The sequence below is a fragment of the Pelobates fuscus genome, chromosome 6 (assembly GCF_036172605.1).
Source record: "Pelobates fuscus isolate aPelFus1 chromosome 6, aPelFus1.pri, whole genome shotgun sequence".
NCBI lineage: Eukaryota > Metazoa > Chordata > Amphibia > Anura > Pelobatidae > Pelobates > Pelobates fuscus.
Genome location: NC_086322.1, coordinates 138,245,303 through 138,261,797, shown reverse-complemented (window position 1 = coordinate 138,261,797; position 16,495 = coordinate 138,245,303). Strand labels below are relative to the sequence as shown.

The 16,495-nt window shown below is 39.4% G+C and overlaps 1 protein-coding gene across 2 annotated transcripts in view; it reads right to left on the bottom strand.

Annotated features, from left to right (window-relative positions):
* The window catches only part of EGF (epidermal growth factor), a 129,292-nt gene that overhangs the window by 89,268 nt on the left and 23,529 nt on the right, over positions 1-16,495 (bottom strand). For both annotated transcript variants that reach the window (XM_063458350.1, XM_063458351.1), the window contains exon 2: positions 5,717-5,916. In XM_063458350.1, coding sequence (XP_063314420.1) covers positions 5,717-5,916 — 200 coding nt within the window. The remainder of the gene's footprint in view (positions 1-5,716; positions 5,917-16,495) is intronic.

Sequence of the window (16,495 nt, the reverse complement as noted above, 5' to 3'; positions counted from 1 at the left end):
ACACAGAGACATACACAGAGACATACACGCAGACACACATGAAGATACACAAACACTTAAGGACAAACATTCAAATACATAGAGTGACACTCATACAGATACAAACAGTGACACACATACAGATACACAGGGCACACCTTGACAGACAGATACGCAGACATACAGATACACATGCAAATAGATGCACATACAGACACACATACAGACACACAGACACACACATACAGACACACACACATACATACAGATCCATACATACATACAGAGACACCCATACATACATACATACAAAGACATACATACAGACAGACAAACACACACGCATTCAGAGACATACACACATACATACAGAGACATACATACATATGTACAGAGACACACAAACACACATACAGAAACACAAACACACATACAGAGACATACACACATACAGAGATATACTCACATAAATACAAAGACATACATATATACAGAGACACACATACAGAGACACACATACATGCATTAGTCACCCTCCTGTTTCCTACCTTTTAGATGCAGGAGGGTGACTTCCCTGGGGTCCAGTGGCGGCTCAGGATGATGGCCTCCTCTGCTTCTTCCCGCACTGCGCTGTATGTAAGCTGGGAGGAGTGACCGGGGCTGTCACTTCCTCGAAGGTATGATGTCATCACAGGGGGCTCGGTCGTGCTGTTAAAGTGCCGCAGCACTGACCGGGTCCCCTGTTAATACTTTGCCATCAGGTGTCCCTAACAGCATGGGCCATCTGATGAGCCCCTGAATGTGTGGCCCCAGCGGTTCTACGGCACGGGCAGGGACCACAACACATGGCGGCAAGGCACCTGGTCGCAGGGGGTCCACAGGTAGTTCCGTCACTGTCCCTAAGCCTCTAACCAAGGTGCACAGATTTTCACTACAATGCAAACATTCACAGAGGATAATAAAGATCTGTGTGATCTAAGGGTTTTCTGATGACAAAGGTGACAGTTTAGCATGTGAAAAAAGGGTAACAGAATGCAAAAAAGGATATCTGCATCTGATCATAATCCCCACATGCAGTATGTACAGTTAATTCATATATTTGTAAAATAAAGGTATTTGAAAATGCTATAGCATTCTTTATCTTTATCTTAAATGCTAATGTAATGGGGGAGGCTATTCACTCCACATTCCTCATTGAATGTAGGAATGGTATATCCCATTAAAACCTCCTCTACTGTTTGGAAGGCAGTGAGCAAACATTTTTTAGAACACTTTGACATTAAATGAGTGGTCTGTGGCTCCTGGCAGAGGTGATCATTCCTGGAACATAAATGAGGTGGAGTGAGGCTATATGGAGTATATTTTGTTTTGCAAAGTAAATCAAAGTAAAAACATTTATATTTATTCAAAAGGACATGCAAGTTACTCCAGCACTAGAACTTAATCCATGAAAAGTCTCCAATATATGGGAGATTCCCTATCTAGAGTTGAACAGTTATAACAATGCTACTAGTAAATACGGTTTCATTTTTATAAAACACTTAAAGGAAACCAACTGTTTACATAAATCTATCACCGCTCTATGTACAAACACCCTTTGTGAACACTTTCCCAGCCATACATATGCATTCAAGTACAAACACAAAGACAGACATACAATACACACTGCCAGACACAAAGATTCCCACACAGATTTACATTGCTAAACACACACAAACACACTGGCACAAACACAGATACTCACATTGCCACACATGTATATTTTAACCACATTTCGGCTTCCATACGTTTTGGGTGCAGGAAGGTGGCTTCTCTGTTGTCAGTAAAAGTGAGGTGAGGCTGGGGCTAGTGCAGACTTCCTCTCACTTATTATCAGTCTTAGCACCACATTAAATAAATTAACCTTGCCAGGGGCATAGTCCTTTGCAGTGAAGAAATGCAGTGCAGTATGGGAAGATATATATCTCTCTCCAATAACATAAACTGTTTTACCCATACACCTTACATCAGTGGTTCCCAAACTTTGTAGGTTCAAAGCTCCCTTAATATTGCAATATTTTTCCAAGGCACCCCAGGGCAAAACAAATTCCTAGGTTGTATATCTGTACAGCATTGCGGCATATACTGGCACTGTAGTTTAATGTATAGTGTTGGTGCTTTTATATAATTTTAGTGTTTTAATGTGTGTTTGTATGTAATGTTTGCGTTTGATTGCAGGTGTATGTTCGAATGTAATATTCACTTTTAACCCCTTAAGGACCGGACTTTTTTTGCGATGTTGTACATTTGCGACCAGGCATCTTTTTACACTTTTGTGGTGTTTGTGTTTAGCTGTAATTTTCCGCTCTCTCATTTACTGTTCCCATACAAATTATATATTGTTTTTTTCAGGACAAAAGGGGCTTTATTTACATACCATTATTTATATAATCTCATGTAATTTAATTTTTTAAAAATGAAAAAATATGATGAAAAATTGAAAAAAATACATGTTTTTTGACTTTTATGTAAAAAAACTTTTACTCATCTACAAAAGCGAATGAAAAAAACTGCTAAATAGATTCAAAATTTTGTCCTGAGTTTAAAAATACCCAGTGTTTACATGCTTTTTGCTATTTTTTTGCATGTTATAGGGCTATAGGTACAAGTAGGATATTGCGGTTTCAAAACCTATATTTTTAAAATGTATCAATAGTGACATTGTAACACTATTATCTGTCATAAATCGCTAAATAACACCCCACATGTACATATTTTTTTTAAAGTAGACAACCCAGGGTATTCAATATGGGGTATGTCCAGACTTTTTTAGTAGCCACTTAGTCGCAAACACTGGCCAAAGTTAGCGTTCATATTTGTTTGTGTGTGAAAAAAGTAAAAAACTAAATTGAACGCTAATTTTGGCCAGTGTTTGTGACTAAGTGATTACTAAAAAAGACTGGACATACCCCATTTGCAATACCTTGGGTTGTCTACTTTTGCAAATGGTATGCCATCATGGGGGTAATTCTCATTCCTGGGCTACCATACGCTCTCAAAGGCAACGTAACCAACCTGGCCATTTTCAATGTAAAAATATGACCCATATATTTGACCCTGTAACTTTCAAAAACGCTATAAAACCTGTACATTGGGGGTACTGTTATACTCAGGAGACTTTGCTGAACACAAATATTAGTGTTTCAAAACTGGAAAATGTATCACAACAATTATATCATCAGTAAAAGTGCTGTTTGTGTGTGAAAAATGCAAAAAAAGTCACTTTCACTGACAATATCATCGCTGTGATATGTTTTACTGTTTTGAATCACTAATATTTGTGTTCAGCGAAGTCTCCCGAGTAAAACAGTACCCCCCATGTACAGGTTTTAGGGTGTCGTAGAACGTTACAGGGTAAAATACAGTGATAGCAAATTAAATTCTCTGGACTTTCGGCCTGGGTTGGCAGGCAGGTCCCTTAAATTGCAATCAATAAAATAACTTAATTATGTAAAAATATTACATAAATACGCACGTAGAATTTAAATATATATGCATATTTATATATTTGAAGTCTACGTGTATATTTATATAATTATTTATGTAATTTTGTATATGGACATATGAATAGTTCGTATTCTTTTTATTTATTTATATATACATAGATATATATACAATTTCATTCTAAGTGTATTTTGATATAAATATATATATATTAATATCAAAATACAGTTAGAATAAAATTTCGTATAGATATAATTTTTTTTTACATTTTTATTATTATTTTTAATTTTTTTAGTTTAATTTAAATTACTTATTATTTGTAGTTTATAATAATATATATACAATATATATATAGTTATTATATATATTCAATATATACACGTGTGTAATTTAATTATAAGTGTATTTTTATATTAATATATGTACATATTAATATAAAAATACACTTAGTGTGACATTATATATATATAATATACGTCTATATATCATATATATATATATATATACACATATATAATTATTATTTTTATTTATTAACTTTAAACTTTATTTTTTTTATGATTTTACACTAAGCAGGGAGACTGCCTGTCAGCACAGACAGTCCCCCTGCAGGCAGAGACTAGGACACCTATTGTGACCATGTGGTCGCCCTGTTGGGCGATCACATGGCCACAGGGGTCCTAATCCGCCATGGGGAGACTGTCTGGGCTGCAGGCAGTCTCCCCACAACGGGAGCACCGCCGATCGCCGCCGGGGGAACGACGGCGATCGGGTAAGTACATTGGACCGTTAGGACGGTTCAGGACCGTCCTCGGTCGGCAATGCAAAAATGCCGATGACGGTCCTGAACCGTCCTCGGTCCTTAAGGGGTTAACATTACATTCAAATGCTCACATTTGTGTGAAGTATTTGTGTTTGAGTGAAGGGCTGTGTTTGTATATCATTTTGGAGTTTAAATGCAGGGGTGTATTTGTATGTAATATTTGTGTTCGATTGCAGGAGTGTGCTTGTTTGTTGTGCTGGTGTTTGACAGCTTTGATGTATGCACATACACTACCACATACTTACACAAATATACATGCACATTAACACACATATACATATAAATACACTGATACATACACACAAACTCATATAGACACCGACACATACACACACATAGATAAACTCACGAACACACACCTTAACATACATATGCACCGACATATACACACAAACCCACACCCTGACAAACACAATCACTGACACATGCACACACCATGACGCAGATACACAAACTGACAAAAATACACACACTGACGTACACCCTGACACAAACACTGACACAGTTACACACAAAAGCACACTGACATATATATATATACACAGACACAGATGCACACCCTGACACACACACACAATCTAACATAAACACACACATGTGATATATTTTTTTTATATCTACAGTCACCCTCCTGTTAGCTTACCTTGTGTGTCCAGGAGGGTGGCTTAATTGGAGTCCTGATCCTACTGCTGGATGGTGGGAGTAAGATGTCTGGAACCACTCTTCATGCTCCTCTCCCCTCCTGCCTCTGTAGCTGCCTCCTCTGCCTCCTCTCCCTCCTGCCTCTGTAGCTGCCTCCTCTGCCTCCTCTCCCTCCTGCCTCTGTAGCTGCCTCCTCTGCCTCCTCTCCCTCCTGCGCTATCTCCCTGCGCAAAGCTGGGAAGGAGTGACAGGCTGTCACTTCCTACCAGCCTGCAGACACAACGGGAGCCCGGTTGCGGTTTTAAAGAGCCGCAACACCAGACCAGGCCCATGTTCAACAGAAATGTTTCCCGGTGCTATAATCATAATCATAGCACCGAGGAAACATTTCACTGTGCCCCTGTGGGAACTGCTGCCTTACATAATACACACAGCTACACACCGCTGGACACACAGCGGTTTTAATTGTAGTGGAAAAGGGAAAGAGAACAGGCACAGGTTAATAAGAGGTCCAAAAAGGCAATAAGATCACATTAGGTCTCTGATGGGTTTAATTACTAAAAGCGATCTGTAGCAAACTGAAACTCAAATGGCAAAATGTAGGCAAAAATAGCTGATACATTATCCAACTCATTTCTAGTCACGGTTTGGCAATTTCTGCCTAAATGTTGCCATCTAGATTTAATTTCACTACAATTTAGTGTTTTTGGAATACCCGGCTTGTAACATTCTCAACAAGTAAGTGTGTGGAATCAAATAATCAAGCATTAACGTGACCTATAACCATACCTCACGCTTAGTCCCATTTAGATACATTCTTTGAAGAAAGCCTCTGTTACGATCAAGCCAGTAAAGTCTTTGTTCCTGTTGATCAAAGTCTAACAGAACTGGAGATCCTGCGTTGGTTACAATTTTCCTGAGATTGGTCCCATCAGTGTTAATGCTAAAAATGTCTTTTCCATTGTTAAAAATCAAGGAGGGCATAAGAGCTAGAAAAAAATGAACATAAAGTAACGAGATTAAGGTTTGTGTACTAAAAATTATAAACAACTGATTAATAGATAAATGATTAGAATCCACTATCAGAGTAAAACATAAAAGCTGCATTAAAACTGTAAACAACATTTTTACTTGATATATTAAGTCATGAGCTAGTAACTCTGCTTCTTGGATCTTAGTACAGGAACCAAAAGTACAATTATCTACATGGGAAAAAAGCATTAAAGTGAACATATAATACATGCAGTATTTAAAGCATACTTTCCAAGTGACCCTATTTAGGAGTGATAGTCCCTATTTCAGAGGGATAGTGACTAGCCCTCTGAAATAGTGACTAAAACCCTCTGTCTCTCTTTCTACACTAATATAATTCTTCTTGGGTTGGTTAAATATTGATGTGTATGTGTATAATATAAGAAAACTTACATTAAAGGAACTCTCTATGTATCATTCATAGTAACCTATTAACTTTGTATATGTTATGGTAAAAAGAAGTCACTGGTCCTTATGAACTCACTTTATGGTTCAAAACGGTTTCATTGAACTTCTCAATTACAGTAATTTAAGGTTCCTCCTTTACCGTTGAAACCTGAATTCCTGTGTGTGCATGCTAGGTGAGTGCCCACCTTCAAAGCCCCCATCCACCGTCTCTGGATCTCAGTACTTGCAAATGCAATCACATGTGGTTGGCAGCTCTGAATGTGAATTTCATGCAAACACATTCTGTGGCAGGAGTACTACTTTAACTAAACATGTTATTCGGCTTAGTTACAAAATCATTCAGGGCATCAACTATTCCTTCCAAACAAAAAATGGCTACTACTTTATAGTACTAGTGGACATCACAGGCTTCTTTTCAATGACATATGCAAGGAATAGCTACACAGGAAAAATAACACATCGTATTGTACAGATGGTGATGTGTTTAGGTACCAGTCAGAGAATTTTTTTAAGAAAAATGATTTGCAGAGAATACGCTACATTAAGCTTTACACCATATGGAAAAAAAAGTCACAATTGTTTAACAAGATATGATAGCGAAAAGTAATATAAGACAGAAGGAACTTTATATATATATATATATATATATATATATACAGGGAGTGCAGAATTATTAGGCAAGTTGTATTTTTGAGGATTAATTTTATTATTGAACAACAACCATGTTCTCAATGAACCCAAAAACTCATTAATATCAAAGCTGAATATTTTTTGAAGTAGTTTTTAGTTTGTTTTTAGTTTTAGCTATTTTAGGGGGATATCTGTGTGTGCAGGTGACTATTACTGTGCATAATTATTAGGCAACTTAACAAAAAACAAATATATACCCATTTCAATTATTTATTTTTACCAGTGAAACCAATATAACATCTCAACATTCACAAATATACATTTCTGACATTCAAAAACATAACAAAAACAAATCAGTGACCAATATAGCCACCTTTCTTTGCAAGGACACTCAAAAGCCTGCCATCCATGGATTCTGTCAGTGTTTTGATCTGTTCACCATCAACATTGCGTGCAGCAGCAACCACAGCCTCCCAGACACTGTTCAGAGAGGTATACTGTTTTCCCTCCTTGTAAATCTCACATTTGATGATGGACCACAGGTTCTCAATGGGGTTCAGATCAGGTGAAAAAGGAGGCCATGTCATTAGATTTTCTTCTTTTATACCCTTTCTTGCCAGCCACGCTGTGGAGTACTTGGACGCGTGTGATGGAGCATTGTCCTGCATGAAAATCATGTTTTTCTTGAAGGATGCAGACTTCTTCCTGTACCACTGCTTGAAGAAGGTGTCTTCCAGAAACTGGGAGTTGAGCTTGACTCCATCCTCAACCCGAAAAGGCCCCACAAGCTCATCTTTGATGATACCAGCCCAAACCAGTACTCCACCTCCACCTTGCTGGCGTCTGAGTCAGACTGGAGCTCTCTGCCCTTTACCAATCCATCCATCTGGCCCATCAAGACTCACTCTCATTTCATCAGTCCATAAAACCTTAGAAAAATCAGTCTTGAGATATTTCTTGGCCCAGTCTTGACGTTTCAGCTTGTGTGTCTTGTTCAGTGGTGGTCGTCTTTCAGCCTTTCTTACCTTGACCATGTCTCTGAGTATTGCACACCTTGTGCTTTCGGGCACTCTAGTGATGTTGCAGCTCTGAAATATGGCCAGACTGGTGGCAAGTGGCATCTTGGCAGCTGCACGCTTGACTTTTCTCAGTTCATGGGCAGTTATTTTGCGCCTTGGTTTCTCCACACGCTTCTTGCGACCCTGTTGACTATTTTGAATGAAACGCTTGATTGTTCGATGATCACGCTTCAGAAGCTTTGCAATTTTAAGAGTGCTGCATCCCTCTGCAAGATATCTCACTATTTTTAACTTTTCTGAGCGTGTGAAGTCCTTCTTTTGACCCATTTTGCCAAAGGAAAGGAGGTTGCCTAATAATTATGCACACCTGATATAGGGTGTTGATGTCATTAGACCACACCCCTTCTCATTACAGATATGCACATCACCTAATATGCTTAATTGGTAGTAGGCTTTCGAGCCTATACAGCTTGGAGTAAGACAACATGCATAAAGAGGATGATGTGGTCTAAATACTCATTTGCCTAATAATTCTGCACGCAGTGTATATACCGGTATATATATATCATGCTTTAGAGGTTGTGGTGTCAGGAGTGCCCTGGCGCTCCTCTCAACTTTTTTTATGATCTTTCGAGCCAAAAGTCAGTCTAGCTCTACTTTCACACTGTTCTGTAAAGCAAATGGTACTGATATGGCCTAACCTTTCAAAAATGAGGTCTGGCATCTGGCTTCAATTTGAGTTGGGCCAGTTTTCCTTTGTGACTTCAGAGTCTCCACCCAGGAATCCAAGTGAGCAGTAGGTCGCAATGGCTCTAGATCAAGGCAGACAGGGGAGATAAAATGATCTTCCCTGCTAGCCAATGCAGGGCAGCACAGGCCCAAAGAGAGAACTCTGTCCCTCTATGGGCAAGAGGGGAGATTAGGTTACCGGGGTAAGTGAGCCAGGCAGCCTCAATCTGTCTACCTGCAGAGGTATAGACCAAATAACTAGCACACTGGAACACCAGGTATCAGCATGCCCCCCTGCCTACAAGGTAATAAAAGGGAGGGGGAAGTAAATGTTGTTATAATTAATTATTTAAGCCCCTATACTTATCCCTATACACAAACACTATATCTCCTGCACTCACACTTCCACACACACTTTTTACCAACCATAAATACACACTACACCCCCCTGCACTCACACACACACACACACACAAACACTATACCGCCTATTAACACACACTATACCCCCCTTACACTCACTCACACACACACACACTATACCTGATCTAAACACACACTACACCGCCCTGCACTCACACACACACACACACTATACCTCCTATTAACGCACACTATACCCCCCTGCATTCACACACTATACCACTTTTAAATATACACTACACTCCCCTGCACTCACACACACACACACTATACATTCTATTAACACACACTACACAACACTGCACTCACACACAATATACCCTCTTTAAACACACATTACACCCCCTGCACTCACACACTCTTAACATACTCTATATACCATATAATCATATGCACACTGAAACTCCTATAAACACACATTACCGGACCTATGCACACATGTGCACTACAACCCCTATATGCATACACAATACAGCTCCTAGATAAACACATAAAAACATAACCCAAGCCCCTTGATACATACACATACACAACACCCTCTAGGAGCAAACACGCTCTACACTCCCTATAAGTACACAGAAACTCGGCATCCAAATTTTATTGCACCCAAGGTGGGTGCACACATGCATATCACACACACAGATGCATACCTTCCAACATTTCAAATGCACCAAGTAAGTGGGGATGTGCACAGGGGCTGGGCATTCTGAAAAAAATGTTTTATCATTTTGGCTCTGTACGCTGCCACAGTGGATTTGAAGGCCAAGATTAAGTAATCCTGGAACATTAAGAGATGCGCCTAGAAAGAAATGAAGCAGTAAAAAAAAAAGGTGACTAGGGGGACAATAAAATGTAAAGGAGTCAGGAGAGAGGTTTAAAAAACAGATAGGGCCATGACCATGACACTTTATGATCCCCACAGAAAGTTGAACATTGTTTGTCCCGATGTCTTTATCAACATTTTTTCCTGTTTTTAGAAATACATATTGTTAGGTGGGAATGTTGATCAGCTTGCTGTGCAGATGCCAAATTTGTAGACCTTTTTTACCTACTGATGTGAGCTGGACAATTTTCTTTTTGGATCCTGCACTGAATAGTTGTGGAGCCAGAGTCCATTTATGCACCTTCAAGGAGTGAGTACATACAGATGAGTAGGTACAGATGACTCTTCTTTTGTATGTTCATGAATTTTAAAGGTATCTATTTTTCTTTCTAACATTTCTTTTGCATATTTTCTGTAAAATGCATTAAAAAAAGCTGCTTTCTGTCTTGAATGTGCCTTTAACACTACAATAAATGTGATTAAAAAGTGGTCTGTGTAAATAGCATTCTTTGGTCTTGTTCTGAATTAATTTAATTTCAGTTACACAGTAGAACAGCTCTTTTTAACCCCTTAAGGACCAAACTTCTGGAATAAAAGGGAATCATGACATGTCACACACGTCATGTGTCCTTAAGGGGTTAAGGAATTGTCCCTAGTTGGCCTTTTGAATAATGATTTATGTGAGACCCTATTAATTAAAAAAAATATGTTATAAAATGAAAATACAAGGCACTATAGTGGAGATTTACCAAGACGAACAGGTTAGTTGGTGGTCTTCTGTATACACTCTCATCGATACGCATTGCAGACAATAAGAGATATTACTCTCGGTCTATTAGAGTAGTTTTGTAGCTACTGAATGTTATTTCCTTGCCCTCACTGAGATTGTGTTTTATCTCATTTTCTATATTGCAATCAACACCTATTGGCAAGTTAAGTCTACATTGATATATAACTGCATTTAAGTTTTAGCACACCACTTATATTTGGTTGCACATTAGTAGCAATTGCTATTTCAATAAATTTTTTTTGTTGTTGTTGTTTTTTTAGTAAGTCCCCGATGAATCAGTAACTATATTACTGACTCTGAGGTTCCCTTCAAGGTTACACTTACTTTTCTTGTCTGCTCCTTAGTTAGCACAGAATAGCACGTTTTTGCATTGATTAATCTCATCCCATGATGACTTTATTGTAGACCCTCAAAGTGTGCCTGGACATTTTTTCCAATGTTGGCAAACTCTTTAAATATCTACGATTGTTTGCATACTCGTCAAAATGTAGAAGTAGGAAAAAAAAAAAATTTCCTCTCTATTTACTCCTACCCTTGCTTTCTGACACTACTTTCATTTTGTGTGACAGTGAGGAACAGCAGAGAACATAGAGCTATGTGCTTACTGCACAGCACTCCTCCGTAAAATTAACATAAAATGTTTGCATGTACAGCGAGAGCAGAATTCCACACATGCCAGCCCTACAATAAACAGCATGCACTATGTGCATGCAGCCCTGAACACAATCACGTGTGTGATATCATATGTCTGTGTATGGTTAGCAATTCTGACACTAGTGAAGAAACAGAACAGGGTGGATTATGCCAGCAATTATCTAGTTAACAAGTATAGATAGAAGAAAAAGTTTAGGAGTGGCTTGAAGTGCTATCCAGATGTTTAGTTTGGAACGTATTATATGCATTATAATGTTCATTAGGGTACCATAAACCCCTTAGTGACGAGACTGTTTTTCAATTTTCTTACCGTTAAGGAGCAGGGTTGTTTTTACATTTCTGCGGTGTTTGTTTTTAGCTGTAATTTTCCTCTTACTCATTTACTATCCCCACACATACACTGTGTGCAGAATTATTAGGCAAATTAGTATTTTGACCACATCATCCTCTTTATGCATGTTGTCTTACTCCATGCTGTATAGGCTCGAAAGCCTACTACCAATTAAGCATATTAGGTGATGTGCATCTCTGTAATGAGAAGGGGTGTGGTCTAATGACAGCAACACCCTTTATCAGGTGTGCATAATTATTAGGCAACTTCCTTTCCTTTGGCAAAATGGGTCAAAAGAAGGACTTGACAGGCTCAGAAAAGTCAAAAATAGTGAGATATCTTGCAGAGGGATGCAGCACTCTTAAAATTGCAAAGCTTCTGAAGCGTGATCATCGAACAATCAAGCGTTTCATTCAAAATAGTCAACAGGGTCGCAAGAAGCGTGTGGAGAAACCAAGGCGCAAAATAACTGCCCATGAACTGAGAAAAGTCAAGCGTGCAGCTGCCAAGATGCCACTTGCCACCAGTTTGGCCATATTTCAGAGCTGCAACATCACTGGAGTGCCTGAAAGCACAAGGTGTGCAATACTCAGAGACATGGCCAAGGTAAGAAAGGCTGAAAGACGACCACCACTGAACAAGACACACAAGCTGAAACGTCAAGACTGGGCCAAGAAATATCTCAAGACTGATTTTTCTAAGGTTTTATGGACTGATGAAATGAGAGTGAGTCTTGATGGGCCAGATGGATGGATTGGTAAAGGGCAGAGAGCTCCAGTCCGACTCAGACGCCAGCAAGGTGGAGGTGGAGTACTGGTTTGGGCTGGTATCATCAAAGATGAGCTTGTGGGGCCTTTTCGGGTTGAGGATGGAGTCAAGCTCAACTCCCAGTTTCTGGAAGACACCTTCTTCAAGCAGTGGTACAGGAAGAAGTCTGCATCCTTCAAGAAAAACATGATTTTCATGCATGACAATGCTCCATCACACGCGTTCAAGTACTCCACAGCGTGGCTGGCAAGAAAGGGTATAAAAGAAGAAAATCTAATGACATGGCCTCCTTGTTCACCTGATCTGAACCCCATTGAGAACCTGTGGTCCATCATCAAATGTGAGATTTACAAGGAGGGAAAACAGTACACCTCTCTGAACAGTGTCTGGGAGGCTGTGGTTGCTGCTGCACGCAATGTTGATGGTGAACAGATCAAAACACTGACAGAATCCATGGATGGCAGGCTTTTGAGTGTCCTTGCAAAGAAAGGTGGCTATATTGGTCACTGATTTGTTTTTGTTATGTTTTTGAATGTCAGAAACGTATATTTGTGAATGTTGAGATGTTATATTGGTTTCACTGGTAAAAATAAATAATTTAAATGGGTATATATTTGTTTTTTGTTAAGTTGCCTAATAATTATGCACAGTAATAGTCACCTGCACACACAGATATCCCCCTAAAATAGCTATAACTAAAAACAAACTAAAAACTACTTCCAAAAATATTCAGCTTTGATATTAATGAGTTTTTTGGGTTCATTGAGAACATGGTTGTTGTTTAATAATAAAATTAATCCTCAAAAATACAACTTGCCTAATAATTCTGCACTCCCTGTATTATATACCGTTTTTCTCGCCATTAAATGGTCTTTAAAATATACCATTATTTTCATCATATTATATAATTGACTCTAAAAAAATTATAAAATATAATGAAAAATGTTTAAAAAACACACTTTTTCTAACTTTGACCTCCAAAATCTGTTACACATCTACAACCGCCAAAAACACCCATGCTAACTAGTTTCTAAATTTTGTCCTGAGTTTACAAAATACCATATTTTAACATGTTCTTAGCTATTTTTTTTGCAAATTATAGGGAAATAAGTACAAGTAATAGTGATGTCGCGAACATAAAATTTTCGGTTCGTGAACGGCGAACGCGAACTTCCGCAAATGTTCGCGAACGGGCGAACCCGGCGAACCAGATAATAATGGTGGGGGGGAACTTCCGTCCTCCCCCCTGGCCCCCACCCCTGAGCGGTGGGTGGGGGCCCTTAAAAAACAATAAGGGGGGGACCTACTGTCCCACCCGGCCCCACCCCTGAGCGGTGGGTGGGGGCCCTAAATAAAGAGAGGGGGGACCTACTGTCTTTCCCCTGGCCCCCACCCCTGAGCAGTGGGTGGGGGCCCTAGATAATAATGGTGGGGGCGGGACCTACCGTCCTCCCCCCCCGGCCCCCACCCCTGAGCGGTGGGTGGGGGCCCTAAAAAACAATAAGGGGGGACCTACTGTCCACCCTGGCCCCCACCCTTGAGCGGTGGGTGGGGGCCCTAAATAAAGAGAGGGGGGGACCTACTGTCCTCCCCCCGGCCCCCACCCCTGAGCAGTGGGTGGGGGCCCTAGATAATAATGGTGGGGGGGACCTACCCTAAATAAAGAGAGGGGGGGACCTACTGCCCCCCCGGCCCCCACCCCTGAGTGGTGGGTGGGGGCCCTAAAAAAAAATAAGGGGGGGGACCTACTGTCCCCCCCGGCCCCCACCCCTGAGCGGCGGGTGGGGCCCTAAATGAAAATCCCCCCCCCAATCAAGGTGACTAGGGGTGCCAAGCCCCTAGTCACCCCCCCCCCCACCCAAATACAACCTATCCCCTACCTACCCCCCTCACCCTAAAAATAGTGAGGGGGGAATAAAATAACTAACCTGTACAAAAAAAATTAAACTTACCATTTGACGTCTTGTTTTTTCTAAAATCTTTATTTTACAGCCCCAAAAAAGGCCAAATAAAAAGCCATCATACCCGATGAACTTAAAATAAAATAAAAAACCCGAGCGCAAAAAAAAATACCTGACGAAAAAGAAAAAACCAGAGCACAAAAAAAGTATCCATCTTCACCCATTGAGGGCTCTGCGCAGACTGAGCTATGCAGGGCGGGGCAAGGCTTATTAAGCCATGCCCCGCCCTGCAATTAGGCTAAGAACACTCTGATTGGTGGGTTTAAGCCAATCAGAGTACTCTTTGTCATTTTACAAAGCGTGGGAAAGTTCTTTGGAATTTTCCCACGCTGTGTAAAATGACAAAGAGCACTGTGATTGGATGGATTTCAAGCCATCCAATCACAGTGCTCTGTGTCATTTTACACAGCGTGGGAAAGTTCTTTGGAATTTTCCCATGCTGTGTAAAATGAAATAGAGCACTGTGATTGGATGGATTTCAAGCCATCCAATCACAGTGCTCTGTGTAATTTTACACAGCGTGGGAAACTTCTGTGGAATTTTCCCACGCTGTGTAAAATTACACAGAGCACTGTGATTGGATGGATTTCAAGCCACCCAATCAGAGTGCTTTGTGTCATTTTACACATTGTGGGAAAGAGCACTCTGATTGGCTTAAACCAGCCATTGTATAACAATGTTTGGTATTTAGTGAATATTCCCCATGTAACAATGTTTGGCATTTAGTGAATATTCCCCTATATAACAATGTTTGGCATTTAGTGAATATTCCCCTGTATAACAATGTTTGGTATTTAGTGAATATTCCCCTATATAACAATGTTTGTCATTTAGTGAATATTCCCCTGTATAACAATGTTTGGCATTTAGTGAATATTCCCCTGTATAACAATGTTTGGCATTTAGTGAATATTCCCCTGTATAACAATGTTTGGCATTTAGTGAATATTCCCCTGTATAACAATGTTTGGCATTTAGTGAATATTCCCCTGTATAACAATGTTTGGCATTTAGTGAATATTCCCCTGTATAACAATGTTTGGCATTTAGTGAATATTCCCCTGTATAACAATGTTTGGCATTTAGTGAATATTCCCCTGTATAACAATGTTTGGCATTTAGTGAATATTCCCCTGTATAACAATGTTTGGCATTTAGTGAATATTCCCCTACGTAATAATGTTTGGCATTTAGTGAATATTCCCCTATATAACAATGTTTGGCATTTAGTGAATATTCCCCTATATAACAATGTTTGGTATTTAGTGAATATTCCCCTGTATAACAATGTTTGGTATTTAGTGAATATCCCCCTGTATAACAATGTTTGGCATTTAGTGAATATTCCCCTGTATAACAATGTTTGGCATTTAGTGAATATTCCCCTATATAACAATGTTTGGCATTTAGTGAATATTCCCCTATATAACAATGTTTGGTATTTAGTGAATATTCCCCTGTATAACAATGTTTGGCATTTAGTGAATATTCCCCTATATAACAATGTTTGGTATTTAGTGAATATTCCCCTGTATAACAATGTTTGGTATTTAGTGAATATTCCCCTGTATAACAATGTTTGGTATTTAGTGAATATTCCCCTGTATAACAATGTTTGGTATTTAGTGAATATTCCCCTGCATAACAATGTTTGGTATTTAGTGAATATTCCCCTGTATAACAATGTTTGGCATTTAGTGAATATTCCCCTGTATAACAATGTTTGGCATTTAGTGAATATTCCCCTGTATAACAATGTTTGGCATTTAGTGAATATTCCCCTGTATAACAATGTTTGGCATTTAGTGAATATTCCCCTGTATAACAATGTTTGGCATTTAGTGAATATTCCCCTGTATAACAATGTTTGGTATTTAGTGAAGCTCCTGCTAGAGGTTCGAATGATAGTTTAGTCAGAGCCTGTAAGACCAGTGGTAGGTCAAATATGGACTTCAACACCCTCAGTGAAGGCTTGAGTTTAATTGCTGCTTACATGAAGC